We start from the raw sequence: 14,711 nt of genomic DNA, 5'->3' as shown, positions 1-14,711 counted from the left end.
TAATCAGTCATGGGATTATGGGACTTCCCTTTTAACGGGTTTACCCCAGAACTACCCCTTTCAAGCCCTGGACAGACTGCGGTGATAAAAGAGAATGGCAGACAAGCCAACGATGGGTGGTCCACAGAGTCTCTAAACAAGCAGACAGGGCGGCAGTGACTAGAGAGAGCTGTGCATTGGGATCTATTCTGCCTCCAGCTAGAGGAAGAAAAAAAACGGGGAGGGGAAAAAAATCAATAGTTTAGATGCCAAATAGAGACATCTGAAACATGAAAGCACATGTCAGCACCAACTTCCTAGAATATTTCTGTTATTGTATTATATAGACTTCTCTGGTGAATCTTCAGCTATGAGTGATTATGTTAATGTATCTGACAGACAGTTCAGTGTAACAGTAAATCAGCCCATGGAGTCCCTATGGGATCCACCAGCACAGGCCACAGGGGCAAAAGGGGGCATCTTCCTCTCAACAAGATCTTCCTGCAGCCATTCAAAAATCCTCAGGTCATTTTGTGCTCCCCTGAGACATCTTTCGTCCACTCCAAGCATTTTTGTGTTTGCAGCCCATTGGCTCTTAGGTGTTAGTGTACACCTATGGGTGTACACTAACTGTCATGCAGGGAGGCTCCATGTCGCAGGCTCTTCCAAATGTTGTTGTGATGCATGGGATGTTTGACTGAAACAGTGGTTCAGAAGCAGTTATAGCATAGTTTTGAAGTCCTAACAGAAATATTTCTGCTGTACTACTGCCCTCTGCTGGAAGAAACTGTATTTGCCTCCTTGTCTCATAAATACGAATGGCAACAATGCGCACACTTATATTAAGAACAGTGTTATTTATTGAGAAGAGGTGAAATGTTACAAATGTTGCAATCACAAATTAGCACCTAAAAGAATGAGGTAGATCGAGACATATTACGGTATCGGAATAGTCTCTGCTTTCAGATGTGCTGCCTAAGTATAATTTAATGTAAAATGTTATAAAAACCATGTTTAAACAGTGTCCACACTGTCTATACGGAGAAGTCATTTGATAAGCATCTCCTGTACTGTCTGCCTTCTGTAGGACAATCAAAACAGCATCCTACATGCAGTGCAAACTGAGGTACTGTCAAAGCAAGTCTGCACGGAGATGTCTGTTTAAAACACTGGCTAGGTAGGAGTATCAGTGTAAGACATGAGGCATCAGCTCGGCCCACCTCCGCTCCAGCTGCCGCTTTAGAGCCTCCGGAGCGAAGCTGCACTGGATGGCCTGCTGAGAAAGAAGCCATACGGCCTCCTGACTGAGGCCGAACGTAGAAGCAGCCAGCTGATATTCCTGAGAGAGATCAGTGCAGAATACTCCCTTATCATCCGTCTGGAAAAGAAAGATGAATGTGAATTTTAGATCGGGCAGCACTAGAACGGCCAGATTTCCCATAAAAGAAAAGCCACACTTACACAAAGCACACAAGGGTGTCTGCGTTCATACCAATACTGGAAGTGATGCTTGTCATATGAAGGTACAGTTTGACCCTTTACATTAGAGGTCAAGCACAGCTCTATAAGGGAAGATTGAAAAATGGGATATCAAAGGTGCTAGAGCATCCTAAATTACAAATGCACAGAGGTCATGCCGACTTCAACCTGGGGAATGTCCAAATAAAGAATGTTCCTACAATGATTAAAGGCATTATCATCATTGCTCACCTATAGGAATGTTTTGTTTGCAAACTTTATCAACAAGACTGTCTGAACCCCCAACTTCAGGGTGTAAAAATGTCCCATGACCAATTCTATCAGGAGGCAAATCCAGCAGCAACTCAGACTCCTCCTTCTGGGAAGGAACCTAAAACAACATGGACACATTGCAATATATCTGGCTCCTACAAGAAATGACAAATACATGAAGTATTTAACACTAGTAAAGGGTTTTGATATAAAAAAGTCAAACCTCTGACAAATGCAATGCCAGCTTAAGCCCACAGTTCTTAGCTCTCTGGAGAGCAGGGAGCAAGTCCTTTCCATGACCCACCTTTTAAAGACCAAAATGAAATACTTTTTAGAAGCCAAAAAATTAAAGTAATGTAAACACTAACAATTGACTAAATATATAAGGGCTGGTGTCACCAGACTAACAGATCCCTCTTTATTACAGTACTGTGCAAAAGCAAAAGTCCATTTTTAATTAGTTTAAATTCTAGTCAAAACAGCCATTGTATACAAGTTATTCATTTTTCAGCATCGTGAAAAAAGTGGTAAGTTTTAGTATTTAGTACGTCCATCATTTGTCTTTAGTACAGCTTCCATTCTTTTCAGACTTGTGTTCAATTTTTTAAAGAAATCTGCAGAGATATTTTTCCACACCTCCAAAGTTTTTAGACTTACATTGCAAATCTGCTTCTCAAAATCCAAGTAACCCCAGCCACATGCAATAATGCTTAGATCTGGGCTCTGTAAGTTTTGTTTTGGTGCAGATGATCTTTTTTTCTCTGTTTTCTTTTCCCAGTAGAGGTTTTTTGACAGTTACAGTGTTAACTTTCTCCTTCCCAGTAGATTACGTTATATATGATCTCATAAATAAACTAATTAAATTAACTAATAAAGGGTGGTATCTAACTTTTTCACAGTACAGTAAATCTAATTGTGTGTTATATCAACCAAAATCTGAGGTGCTTGTAGCCTGGTATACTTCACAGCCATATCTAGTTTGTGGAACTCCAATCAGGAAAGTTCAACTGACCATAGGATCACCACTCAGGTCCAGTCCTACAATCAGACCATCACTGGACAACATGAAGTCCTCAGCTAACTTCACAGTCTTCATAGCTACTTCAGGGCCATTTCTGCGGTCTATAGCCACAAGAAACCTGTTTAACAGAAAAGATCTTGAAAAGTTATCTTGAAAAATCTCATTAAAAGAGACTGAAAGTAATTTATATCTGACTGAAAGGTGAGATACCAGAGCATCTCGACTGATTTGGGATGATCTACTAACCTGACATCTATGTCAACTTCTTCTTGCTTACACTGACGGATGGCTTCAATGACCGATTCAATGTATCTTCTCTTTGACAAACCTTGACGAAAAAAAGGAGGCTAATTACAAATAAAAGAACATGAATCAAGTATCCTTCCACCACATTTAGACATCACCCAGTAACTATGCTACCTGTTTTAGTTTCTTCACGTGGGGTGCTGCGCAGTTCCAAATACTTCACCCCGTCTGCAGCAAATTCCTGAATAACAGCTTTTGCAACCTGTTGGAATAGAAGACCCCTTATAAACTCTTCCATCAGGGTGTGACTGTGAAAGTCACAGCAGACAGTGGTTTACCATTAGGATATCCTCTTCTGAATCTACAAGCTGATGGATCACTTTGAAAACCTGGAAGCATCTGAAAAAAGACAAACAATGCGTGTGATAAAAGTGGTCCAAGAGTACTGAATAAACTACATTTACTGCAGCTTTTACACCCTAATAAGAAATCTGTGGAGTCACTCTTGAGATTAACTAACTTTCCTAGCATACTTTTCCCCAGTTTCCAGAGTTATCTTTGATGTTTTTGCCAAATTCATACTTCTAATGTCTAGTTTTCGTGCCATATCTTACTTATATAGATTATTTAGGTCTGTTTAGGAAAAAATACAGTGCCCACTGAGATCTTTCTTACCCACTGCTATAAGGCTCTACAACGGGTCTCCTTACTGTAGAGATGGTACTGATCTCCTGCTGTCTGAACTGTGCTGAACCACATCACTGTATCTCCTCTCCAAATAATACACACTGTGCAATATATCATAACTGCTACTGTAATGACACTGTCACTATGCACTTTACACTGTAATATTGATGAGTTAGTTATGTCTATAATATGTGCTTCTAGCTTACCTCATACCACTCAGTGCCTGCTGTCATGTAAACACAACAAATCTGTCTCATATGCCATGAAAATATGCAAATAGATATACTTTGATTTTATTTCTCTTGTGCTTTAACTTATGTCTAAATTTATTTCTATTTTTCTGCATAGTATATGCAAGTTTATGTGCAATTATATGTCTTGCTACTGAAACACTGCAATTTCCCTTCGGGATCAATAAAGTTCAATCTATCTATCTATTTATCTATCTTGTACTCATAGCTGCGTGCTGTGGTGTAAGGCTGTAAGTACGCACTCGTCCAGTGTGCGGCGCTGTCCGCTGCGTATGGCCGTCATGCTGTGCTCGATGTTGAGATGCGGTTTGCGGGCAATGAGCTTCTCCATCGTTTCAAAGCTGACAGAGCCGTTGAGATGAGCATGAAGTTCCTGCAGGCAAAAACAAGAATCCTAACCACGCCAACCTTTAGCCAGACACTTCATAAAAACATCCAAAAGTTTATTAATTTTTAATTTCAATATCTTTATCTGTGCATACAGTATATGCACAACATACGTCTATATATAGTAATATACATACTCCTCATTGAGTCATTTGACAGTAGTTGAGGCTGATTGTACATTTTGTTATAGATTTAAAAAGTAATAATATTAACACGCACTAATAATATGTAATTAATATGTATTTATACTGCTGCTGCTACTACTAATACTACTACTACTAATAATAATAATAATAATAATAATAACAAGGAGAATGATGTGTTCCATATAACATGCACCTGCTGATGCCTTATGATTTGGACATTTCCAGACATAAAAAAAAACATCAGAATGCAGGAATTAGTCTCTGAAGCTCAAATGTTTCTGGAGGAGGAGTCAGCTATGGTTTCTGAGGTTTTACAGAGTAAAAGTATTTCTTCATTTTTTCCACTGCAAACTGAAATATACTGCTTTGTTTTTATAAATAAAAGCAGTCTTGTTCTAAGTGTGAAGTTACCAGCCGAACAGAGTCAGTGCAGAGTCTGTCAGCTGGTTTATATTAAACTGTCCTCCGCCAGTCTTGAGTCTTCAGTACCTCCGAGCGCAAATTAATAAGTATTAATACTTCTATTATAGTATAGATAATAATAGATATCGATAAATAAAATTGTAGGTAGGATGTCTTGACAACCTAAATCACTGTTTCAGAAAATGCTACCAACATTAAAACAGGTGGGATATTTTGATAGCTTAAATCTCCTTATCAGGGGGTAAGTTAAACAGTAATGCTAAGCTGAATCTGTACTGAATTAACCTTAAAACGTTTGCAGCACCACTGCCCTACCCTATATGCGCATGCGCATAAGGGCCCTTCGATGGGCAGAACACCGGTCCATGTTTCAGATCTAACCCAGCAAAAATGTCTGCGCGGTCAGCTGATTTGTGAACCACCAGCTAGACTGCCTAACTAGTTTGTTCGCTATAAAACACATTTCTTCAATAAAAGAATTAACACTTTGAACACGAAAGCGTTCCGCTCGTTAATCGGCAAGTTAGAAACATCAACACAAACCTCACGTTCAGCCTCACAATAAAAACCTTTTGATGACTTACCACTTTAGGCAGCTGTCGATAGAAGAGGTCAGCTTCTCTGTCCATCCTCGTGACTTATTTTTTTAACAGAAAATGTTTTTTAGATAAAATTTTTTGCTAAACTCAGCTTTGTAAACAGAGGTCTGTTTAGCTACTACGAGGTTCCGACGGTGAAATGATTCCCACTTTCCTTTGACCCTTTGTAGTTAGTTCCTTTTTATTTGCGCTTTCGTATTTCAGCAGTTAGCTTACTAAACTGATATTAAAAAGAACAAAGAAGCATAACAAATAACATAATAAATTATATAAACAATATACATACATAATTCATATACATGTTGTACAAAAAACAGAAGTATAAGGTGGAGCTCCTTTTTAACATCATGTTTGATTTATGTATAGACTGTTGGAGGACAAAAACACAAGTACACATTAAAGAATAGGTTATTACAAGTGCATTAAGGAAGGAAACGTTTATGAAGTCTTTGGGTGGAATATGTGCTTCCTACATACAAAACTTTACTGTCAGATGATGCAACATGAACATTGTTTTACTGAATGTATTTGTGTTTATTTTCTTCCTCTGCAAGCGTGTTTTGAACAGGAGTCATGATCACTAACCCTGAGGCTAAAGGATTTTGCAAGGAATGTGCTGTTTCTGTATCTGTGTTTATGCTTAATTATTATGACCAAGAGAACTATGAGAAAAATCCGATCCTAGATCAGCTCTCTCACCCTGAGGCTTGTGTTTATGGATCTAAATCACATGACTTCACACTTTTCAGCTGACTGTTTGAGGTCTTCGAGGGTGGCCTGTGCTTTGTCCTTCAGCTGGTCCACATCAACATTCTGAATGCTGGCCAGCTGACCCAGGACGGACTGCTTCTGCTCTTCCTCCTGGTTGTCCTCAGCAATCATCTTCGCCAGCTCAGTGGGCAGCTCCACATCCTTATTTGCACCCTGGATCTGCGTTTCATCCAGCTCACTCTAAGGGGAGAAACACAGGCAGGTGGGCGAAGGACGGCAGAGGTATTGATCAAAACTGAATTCTGGCTTGAATCAGGATTTTTGACAATTAGCTTTATCTTGTGATAAAAATTACTGGTTCATATAAACTCTATTTTAAAGGGCTCGTTTCATGGAAAACTGAATTTCCCTTGCTTTTTTTAAACAGAAGTTTGATGTACTTTGTTTAATATAAACTTTCACCTTCGTGTCTATGCAGTCCATGCTGCACAAAAATAAAAGTAAATAAATAAACAGCTCTATTTGAATTCTTTGTTTTGTGAAGTCACAAATACCAACCCATTTTTTTCTGCCCACTCGGCCAACAGCAGTTTAGTCCCGCCCATTTACGTCAAAGTTATGAGGAGTGTTTCAGCCTGGGCCGCTTTTTGAATGAGCTACGGTACACATCAGCCAATCAGAAGACAGACCTTTTACATGTATCAGTCTTAAAGGCACAGTAACAAAAACATCCTGTTTAAGACTAAAGAGAGCTTGGAAAATTATCACATAAAATGAGTTATGACTGTTTTTAAAACATAAAACCACACAGGCTTTATTAGTGAAATTCTGGGAAAAAAGTTGAGTCTGTTTTGAATTTTTGTTTTTGTGACATCACAAAAACCATCACTTTTACTTGAACCAGCACCCTCAGCCTACAACGGTTTAGCCCCGCCCATTCATGGCAAAGTTATAAGGAGTGTTTCAGCCCTGCCTGCATTTTGAACATGGTGCAAGACAGAGCAGCCAATCAGAACATACGTCATTTGCATATATAAGTCTTAAAGGTAAACAAACAAAACCAGCCTTAATTCAAAGGTATAAGGAGAAGTAAAAAAATGGACACATAGAAAGGAATCAGGACTGTTTTTTGTATGTAAACTTTATATGTGGACTTCAGGCTGGAACAAGATATAACAAAAAAGAAGGACATTGGCCTTTTAATGAGAACATAGTGTGAAAACTGCAGTAATAACCACAGTTTGGCTGACGTTTGACAGGACAGCAAACAGAACTCTGAAGCCTGCTTTTCTCAGTTTAACTGTTGTTGAAGTTATTGTTCTTTGCCAGAGATCTGTTGTGGTATGTGATGGGTTCTGTGATGCTACAGACCTTTGGCAGCCTGTACTTCTCTCTGAAGTGGCTCCTGACTGTGGCCCTCTCTGCTTTCTTCTGAGCAAAGCTGGCATCTCGCTCCATCCTGAGTGAACAGCACAAAAATCAGAATGGCACAAATATGCATAGTTATGTTTTGTAGAAGTAACAAGAGTTGAATGTTGTTTGTGTTGAGAAAACCCAAAAAAAGCAAATGGCAAAAAACAAAACAAAACGCTACATCTGCTCTAATTTTTAGCATCTTCAGCCTAACGTATTCTTGCATCCGTCATTTAATATAGAGATCAAGATAGCAGTCTGTGCACAATTTATATCAAAGGCAATACAGAGAAGTGTAATATGATTCCAAACGATGCAGATGAAAGAAAGAAAGGGCTGTTTATGCATTTCTGGGGAGAAGTCACAGACGTAAAGTCTGGGCCAGGCAAACATGGACCTAGAGGGCACTGTGACATACAGTATTGATCGAAGGTACAGCGGACTGTAAATAAAAACCATCGTTCCGGATCTCTCCTCCTATTACACATGAGAAAGGGGTGCTGATGCTATTTTTATATTGCTGGGTAGCAGAAAATAAACACCAGGCTCCAAAACTCTGTGAAGAAGATTTTCACTTTCAGATCCAGCTGTCTGCATCAGTCGTTCTACATTCTGTTCCTTTTAGTATTTTTCCTGCTCTACCACACCTGAACCTACTAATCGGCTAATTAAAGGGGAATTCCATCTATTTTTCAAATATTATTTCTGCATGATTAAATTACTAAGATGTAAACAATGTCATTCACAGCTGTTTGAATGCTCTGTTCTGTGTGTGAGAAACTTTCAGAGTCAGAGTTGTTCACAGCGGTGGTGATAGGAACCAGACGTCTAAAGAGTTTAATGCCTCTAAAAGCTCCCTCACAGAAAGTAAATACATGTAATGGTCACAAATACATTGTCTAAAGCCTGAGATATTGTTTATAACCATATGATCATTCTGAGAACAGGTTTTGACATTAAAATCAAAGAGAGGTAAAGGGTGTTATAAAGAAAAATGTAACACCTAAAACGCTTTTTTGGTTTATATTCACCACTATTTTACCTTATCAACAAATAAAAACTCAGATGATGTGTAGGTTCAATGGTGATTTTGGACAGTAAATTAAATGGCTATATTTGTGTTGTAGATATGGGGAATCTTGGTTCCAGTCAGCGCCTCTGTACGGAAATCTGAGTCTGAGTTTCTCTACAAAAATCCATTTCACATCTAACCATTCTGGATGACTCTGTTTACATCTAAACAGCTAAACTATGCAGAATTTTTATAAATATGGAATTCCCCTTTAACAAGCCCATCCTGAATTGAATTGAGATTGCTTGAGCAGGAAAAATACTGAAAAGTGCAGGACAGGGGTCCTCCAGAATCAGGGCTGGAAACACTGATATAAATGTATATTTATACTAACAGTAGGAGAGACGATCAGCAACCAGAAGGTCATCGGACTGAATGGGTACTCCTGGTTTCCTATGACCAGCCTACTGTTGTATGCAGATGCCTAACCCCTAATCCCTGTGCTGCTCCCAGACTGGGCAATGTTAGGCAGCAAAATGACCAATTTCCATTAAAAGGTGAATCAAAAAAGTATGTCAGAGGTGGGTAGAATAACCTAGACCCATCGACAAGCAGAAGTACTGGTAGTTTGTGGTGTAATAATAACACAAGCAAAAGCACTTTCCAAAAAACAACTTGAGTAGAATTATAAAAGTAGTAAACTCAGTAAAAGTACTGAGTCCCCCTACAGAACCACAGTGGAACTTCTTACAGCATCCAGCATCCATCAGCAGAGGAAGTTTATTAGACTTCTTCTCTTTTTTGGGATTCTTTTGGTCTAAAATAAATATGATAAACCTCAAACGTTCTAAGTGTGACCAATCACAAAGCAGCACAGATGCTGCCACTAAATTAACAAAGAAATCAAATACAAAAAATTGCACAGGAACTAAATGGTCATGAACATGTCCACACTGACAGCCACTGAATTTCAATCGTGGATATTGCTAAATAAATTACATCTTAACATTTTACATCTTTACAAAGATGGAAATCTCTTACCACATGAACCATACATATTTCAATTTACTATAAAACATTAAGAAATATTTAATAATTTTTGGCTTTCCACCCCATCACACCCAACTTCTTTATCATATTAAGAGGCATGAGGGAGAGTCAGTGACATCACTTAAGTCTTCAGATGAGTTCAATTCAAAAGCTAGTAAATTTTGTTTTTATTTAACAATGATCATTTGTTCTTTTATGCATTATGAACAGGGTCTGTTAAGCATGATATGACCACTCCATCAGACAAAATAGACAGAAAAAAAATGATTTTTTTAAGTTTAGCAATATGCACAGAAGACCCAGGTCATTTACTGTAAAAACTGACCATACAAGGTCTAACCTTGATAACAGGGAGCTCTATTCCACTCTCACAAGCTCAGTGTGATGGGATTAGACTTTCCAGTGTTATTTGACCAAAAAAAATACAAGATGTGGGAAGATCTGCTTTGTGGTAAAATCAATATTTCACTGAAACTATGGGGAACATATGGAAAATGTATTTTGCTACATTTGAAAGTTAGAGCTGATGGGTGCCTGGGCTCTTCAGTCAGAGACCTGGAGTAACAGGAGTTACACTTACTTCTCCTCCGCCAGCTGCTGTTGGTACTGCTCAAACTCCTCCTGTGTCATCCCCTTTGCTGCGGCCTCAGACTTCTCACCTTCAGCCTTTTCCTCCCCAAGACCCCCGGTGAGATCCTTCAGCTGCCCCCCTAGCATGTGCTTCACCATGAACGCCATATTCTTCTTTTTCTTCTGCAAGACAGAGCACTTTACACTTCAGACTTTACTTTACAACCAGCAACACTTCAGTGTAACCAAAGTGTAAAGTTTAGGTCCACACTGTGTAGTTAGTCGACTAACTGAAGAAATAAAGGCTCATCATTCCCTTTTCTCAGTCTGTCAGCTGTGGCTCTGGGGATATGAACACTCGATGTTTGTATCTCTCTCTTTATATGAAGCTGCGTCCCGTACGTGATTTTTTTTTCTCGCCCGTATTAAGACAAGCCCCGCCTCCGCACTGGGATTGGCTAGTAGTTTACAAATACAATCAGAAGGCGGAGCTTGTCGGAAAACGGGTGGGTGTAGCTCGCTGTGCTGTTCATTTCGCACTTGGTATTCACTCTCTGACTTTGCAGACACGGTGTTGAGAATGTGCAGCTCACTGGGTCATTTTATTCAGAATACAGCTCTCTAGCTGGTATTACTGAGCGAGTGCTTTTCTTAAAGCATATATGCTGAGTGAACTGAACTCAAAGGGGATGATATCATGTTTTTCAAAATTTTTTGGATAATTACCTTATTTAGTGCGTTTATATACCTTAATAATCCGATAACTGCAGAAAATCAGATTTTGTCAGTAATCCAGTCAATGCGTTTACATGCACTTGAGTAATCAGATACTGGGGAAACTACGTGAGTCAGACAGTAATCAGATTTCTGCTTTGCAACCGGCCAGTAAACCCACAGAAGAAGACGTGCCGTAAACCTAATGTAAATCTCGAACTTCACGCCGCGGTATTTTTTAAAACACCCATCCACTTCACCTGAAAATATGAACATACATCATCTAAAAGACGAAGAATATTTAAATTATTTATTTCGTTAAGCTTGTAGTTGGTTTTAACGTCGCTAGAGCCGGTTTATGAGCCTGGCCTCCTCCTATTTCCCTCGTTATATCAAAAACATGACAGCAAAACGCCAGAGGGCGCTCGCGAGCGAGTCCCCATTGAATAGGTTTGAATGGAGTTAAACGGAAAAACGAAAAGTTAAATAGTTTCTAATCACTCGCCCAGAACTTTCCTTTCATTTTAGAAAGTAGAAGGATATATTTCACTAAAAAAGCAAAGAATACTTACATGTATGTTTCCTATACAGTAAACGGGTTTTGGGCAGCAGAAGGCGAGCATTACTACTACTGAGTGCTGATTAAATGGCTGTTTGCGCTCACAGACGTCATGAACATACATGACATATAACAGTGGTGTTAAAATGTTTATGCTGTTCTGTGTTCAGGAAATGAATGTATTATTTTACATTAAAAATGTTTAAGCATTTATTAGTTATGATTTTGTTGAAATGCTCCATCTTAACCCAATCAGTTTGGACTGGCCTGGGAGCGACCTCTAGTTTTTGAGAAACCCAGAAGACATTACAGAGTGGTAATGCTCCTCTCTACTAGTTCTCTGGTGTCGCTCCACCAGAGAACTAGTAGAGAGGAGCATTTTTTGTTTTGTGTTTTGCTGCCATCTCACGGCAATGCTGCTTGCTTATTTCTGGTACCGCCATCTGTGTTCGCACATGCGCAGACTGAGAAATCTGAAAGAACTCAGAGTAGGAGTTTACATGCACTGAGAAATCTGCTTACTACGACGACGTTTTAGGGCCACTGTTAATGAAAATAAAAATAATAGACTTTGAGAATAAAGGCGTAATATTTCAAGAAAAAAGTCATAGTATTCTAAAGTATTATTCTTGAAATATTGCAACTTTATTCTTGACATATTACAACTTTATTCTCAAAATATTACGACTTTATTCTCGAAGTCTACTGTTTTTATTTTTATTAACAGTGGCCCTAAAACGCCATTGTAGATTAGCTAAAATCCAGCTCTCTTTATCGGATTTCTTAACTGGATTTCTAGACCTTATTCCAATCTAAGAAATCGGAGTATTCTGTTCACATGACCATTTGAATAATCAGATCACTGCAGAAATCCAATTATGATCGGATTATTAAGTGCATGTAAACATGCTAACTGAGATGTAAACAAAGACATTCAGAGAGGTCTGATGTAAAATGGTGCACTGTAGTGAAACCTACTGATTCAGATATCTTTACAGTTTTCACCACAGTACTAAATTTTCTCAAAGGTTTATGCTTATAGTTTCTGTTGTAGAAAAAATCTGCATTTTAATATATATTGAAGGGCCCATATCATGGAAAACCAAATTTTTAAGTAACGGAGTTTGATACTGTATGTAAACACTGTTGAAGTTAAAAACGTACCATTCACTCCTCAGTCCATACCGTCCATTTATGGAAACTAAGCTGTAAAAACAGCCTGTTTTGGATTTACTGTTTTTGTGATGTCATGAAAAACAATAGATTTACATATATCCACCTGTTCAGTTTATAGTTTAGTCACATCCACTGACACTAAAGTTATAAGGAGTGTTTTAGCCCAGACTGCTTTTAAATGGGGCACAATACAGGGCACCCAAAAGGGTAATATAAAACATGCAAAAATTTATCATGACTGTTTTTGGTACATAAAACCATATCAACTTCATAAGAGAACCTCATAAGAGGGCAAACAAATAAAATGCAAGCAAAATGTACAATATGGGCCCGTTAATGTAACAAGATTTAAATTCAAATATGCATAATTTTATAATAGTTCATTGTAGAGAAACTTATTCAGACTTAAAAAAAATTGAGACTCAGATTTCTTTACAGTGGGGGTGGTAGGAACCAGGGGTCACAATTTCTACAACACAAACAAAGCCATTTTATTTTCCATCCAAACCACCAGTGAAGTTACACATCTCCTGAGAATTTATATATAATGTTGATTTTAATGGTAGAGTTTAAAAGATATAATTTCTTTGGACATTATTTGGTTTTACAATATCCTGCAATGACCCCTCCATTAATATTTTTTAAACATCAGGCAAAAAAAAAAAACTTTCTCAAAACTGTAGTAAAACAATGTCTCAGGCATCGGGCAACATATTTATAACCATTTTCAGTAATTGCTTAGTGTGATCTAAATGCTTCAGATGTCTGGTTCCTATCACCACCACTGACTCTAGAACAGAGAAATTTGCATTAATCCACTCTGAATGATTTTGTTTACATCCTAATGGCTTAATTATACAGAAACTTTGACAAATATGTGCAATTCCCCTTTACTTCTGTAAACATTAATTTCCTAATGTAGCAGTGGCTTTTACAGTGGTTATTTTAAATTTCTGAAAAAAACAAATAATGTTTAAATAATGTTTTTTCTTTTTTTTAAATGAAGTGGGAGCTTCTAAACTAAGATAATGCACAAGTGTCATGGCCTCTTCAGGGCATAGAACTGCATGAAGACAATGACATCAATTAGTTATAGTGGGAAATTATAACATTAGTATATTAGTGCTTTGAGTATTTTGAGTATTTTGATGCATTCACCAAACACTAGTAGTATAAAAACTTTACCTCCCTGATAGCTAGTATTCTGGCCCTACTAGCCGCAGTTACACACTCCTCAGAAAGCCGGCTCTGTCTACCTAAAAAGAGTCAAAGGCAGCTGCTTAGGGCCCTGTGGCCACCAGGGGGCCCCCTTGAAAACTTCTGGGTTATTACTGTACTGTTATGCTGTCTAAGATGCTCGAGTGAGGTAGAACAGCAACTGATTAATCATGCCTCAAATGCATCTACATCAAAAATTGCAAAAGAAAAAAATGAAAAAGCTTACAAAAGTATGTTTTGTTTTTCTTGTGGTGTTAGCGTTATGCCATTTGTTTTGGCTTGTAGTTGGACTACAAGAAGTAGTGGATCTAGGGTCCATGTAATACAGCACGTTCAACTGAGAAAGACTTTCAGAGTAAGTTTCAGCTTCACAAAACCGAACAAACATGCCTGTGGTTAACTCGTTTTACGACTGTGATTAACGACTTTCTCTGTAAATCTAGGTTTCGATTATCAGGCTTAGATAGTCAGGCTTTGTTTATTTACAGCCAATCGCGTAAAACATGAGGAGGAGTCACGAAAGAAGGAAAAAGAAATCAGAGTACCTAAATATGTCAAAATTAAAGCATTAATAACGGTAAAAAAAAAACACCAGTGCCACCAGGGTTCAGCCAAACTACGTTTAAAATCAGCTGGTAAGCAAGAAATACTGCATGGTGAGACAGACCCCTGGATCCAGAACGCTGAGAAGGTTATGATGGATATTTTGAATAAATATTGAATAGATACCCTCTTATTCTGGCTACATCAAACAGGTAGAGTTAGGATAGGCCTTAGTTTGTCTGCATAAGGGATTTTTGACACTGAAGAGTCCCTGA

The 14,711-nt window shown here is 38.2% G+C and overlaps 2 protein-coding genes across 2 annotated transcripts; both read right to left on the bottom strand.

Moving 5' to 3' along the window:
• Positions 1 to 816: 816 nt before the first annotated feature.
• On the bottom strand, positions 817 to 5,597 carry adal (adenosine deaminase-like). Its single transcript, XM_036568308.1, has 10 exons — positions 5,456 to 5,597; positions 4,158 to 4,288; positions 3,316 to 3,376; positions 3,152 to 3,239; positions 2,978 to 3,059; positions 2,723 to 2,849; positions 1,934 to 2,014; positions 1,690 to 1,828; positions 1,441 to 1,541; positions 817 to 1,357 (listed from the first exon to the last, which is right to left on the bottom strand). The coding sequence occupies exons 1-10, from the start codon at positions 5,498 to 5,500 to the stop codon at positions 1,166 to 1,168; spliced, it is 1,047 nt and encodes a 348-aa protein (XP_036424201.1). The 5' UTR covers positions 5,501 to 5,597; the 3' UTR covers positions 817 to 1,165.
• Positions 5,598 to 5,727: 130 nt separating this feature from the next.
• On the bottom strand, positions 5,728 to 10,588 carry cplx3a (complexin 3a). Its single transcript, XM_036568307.1, has 3 exons — positions 10,237 to 10,588; positions 7,553 to 7,640; positions 5,728 to 6,421 (listed from the first exon to the last, which is right to left on the bottom strand). The coding sequence occupies exons 1-3, from the start codon at positions 10,392 to 10,394 to the stop codon at positions 6,197 to 6,199; spliced, it is 471 nt and encodes a 156-aa protein (XP_036424200.1). The 5' UTR covers positions 10,395 to 10,588; the 3' UTR covers positions 5,728 to 6,196.
• Between the last annotated feature and the right edge of the window lie 4,123 nt (positions 10,589 to 14,711).

Source organism: Colossoma macropomum, unplaced genomic scaffold (assembly GCF_904425465.1).
Source record: "Colossoma macropomum unplaced genomic scaffold, Colossoma_macropomum, whole genome shotgun sequence".
NCBI lineage: Eukaryota > Metazoa > Chordata > Actinopteri > Characiformes > Serrasalmidae > Colossoma > Colossoma macropomum.
Note: the sequence above shows the minus strand (reverse complement) of the source record. Positions and strands in the feature narration are given on the sequence as shown.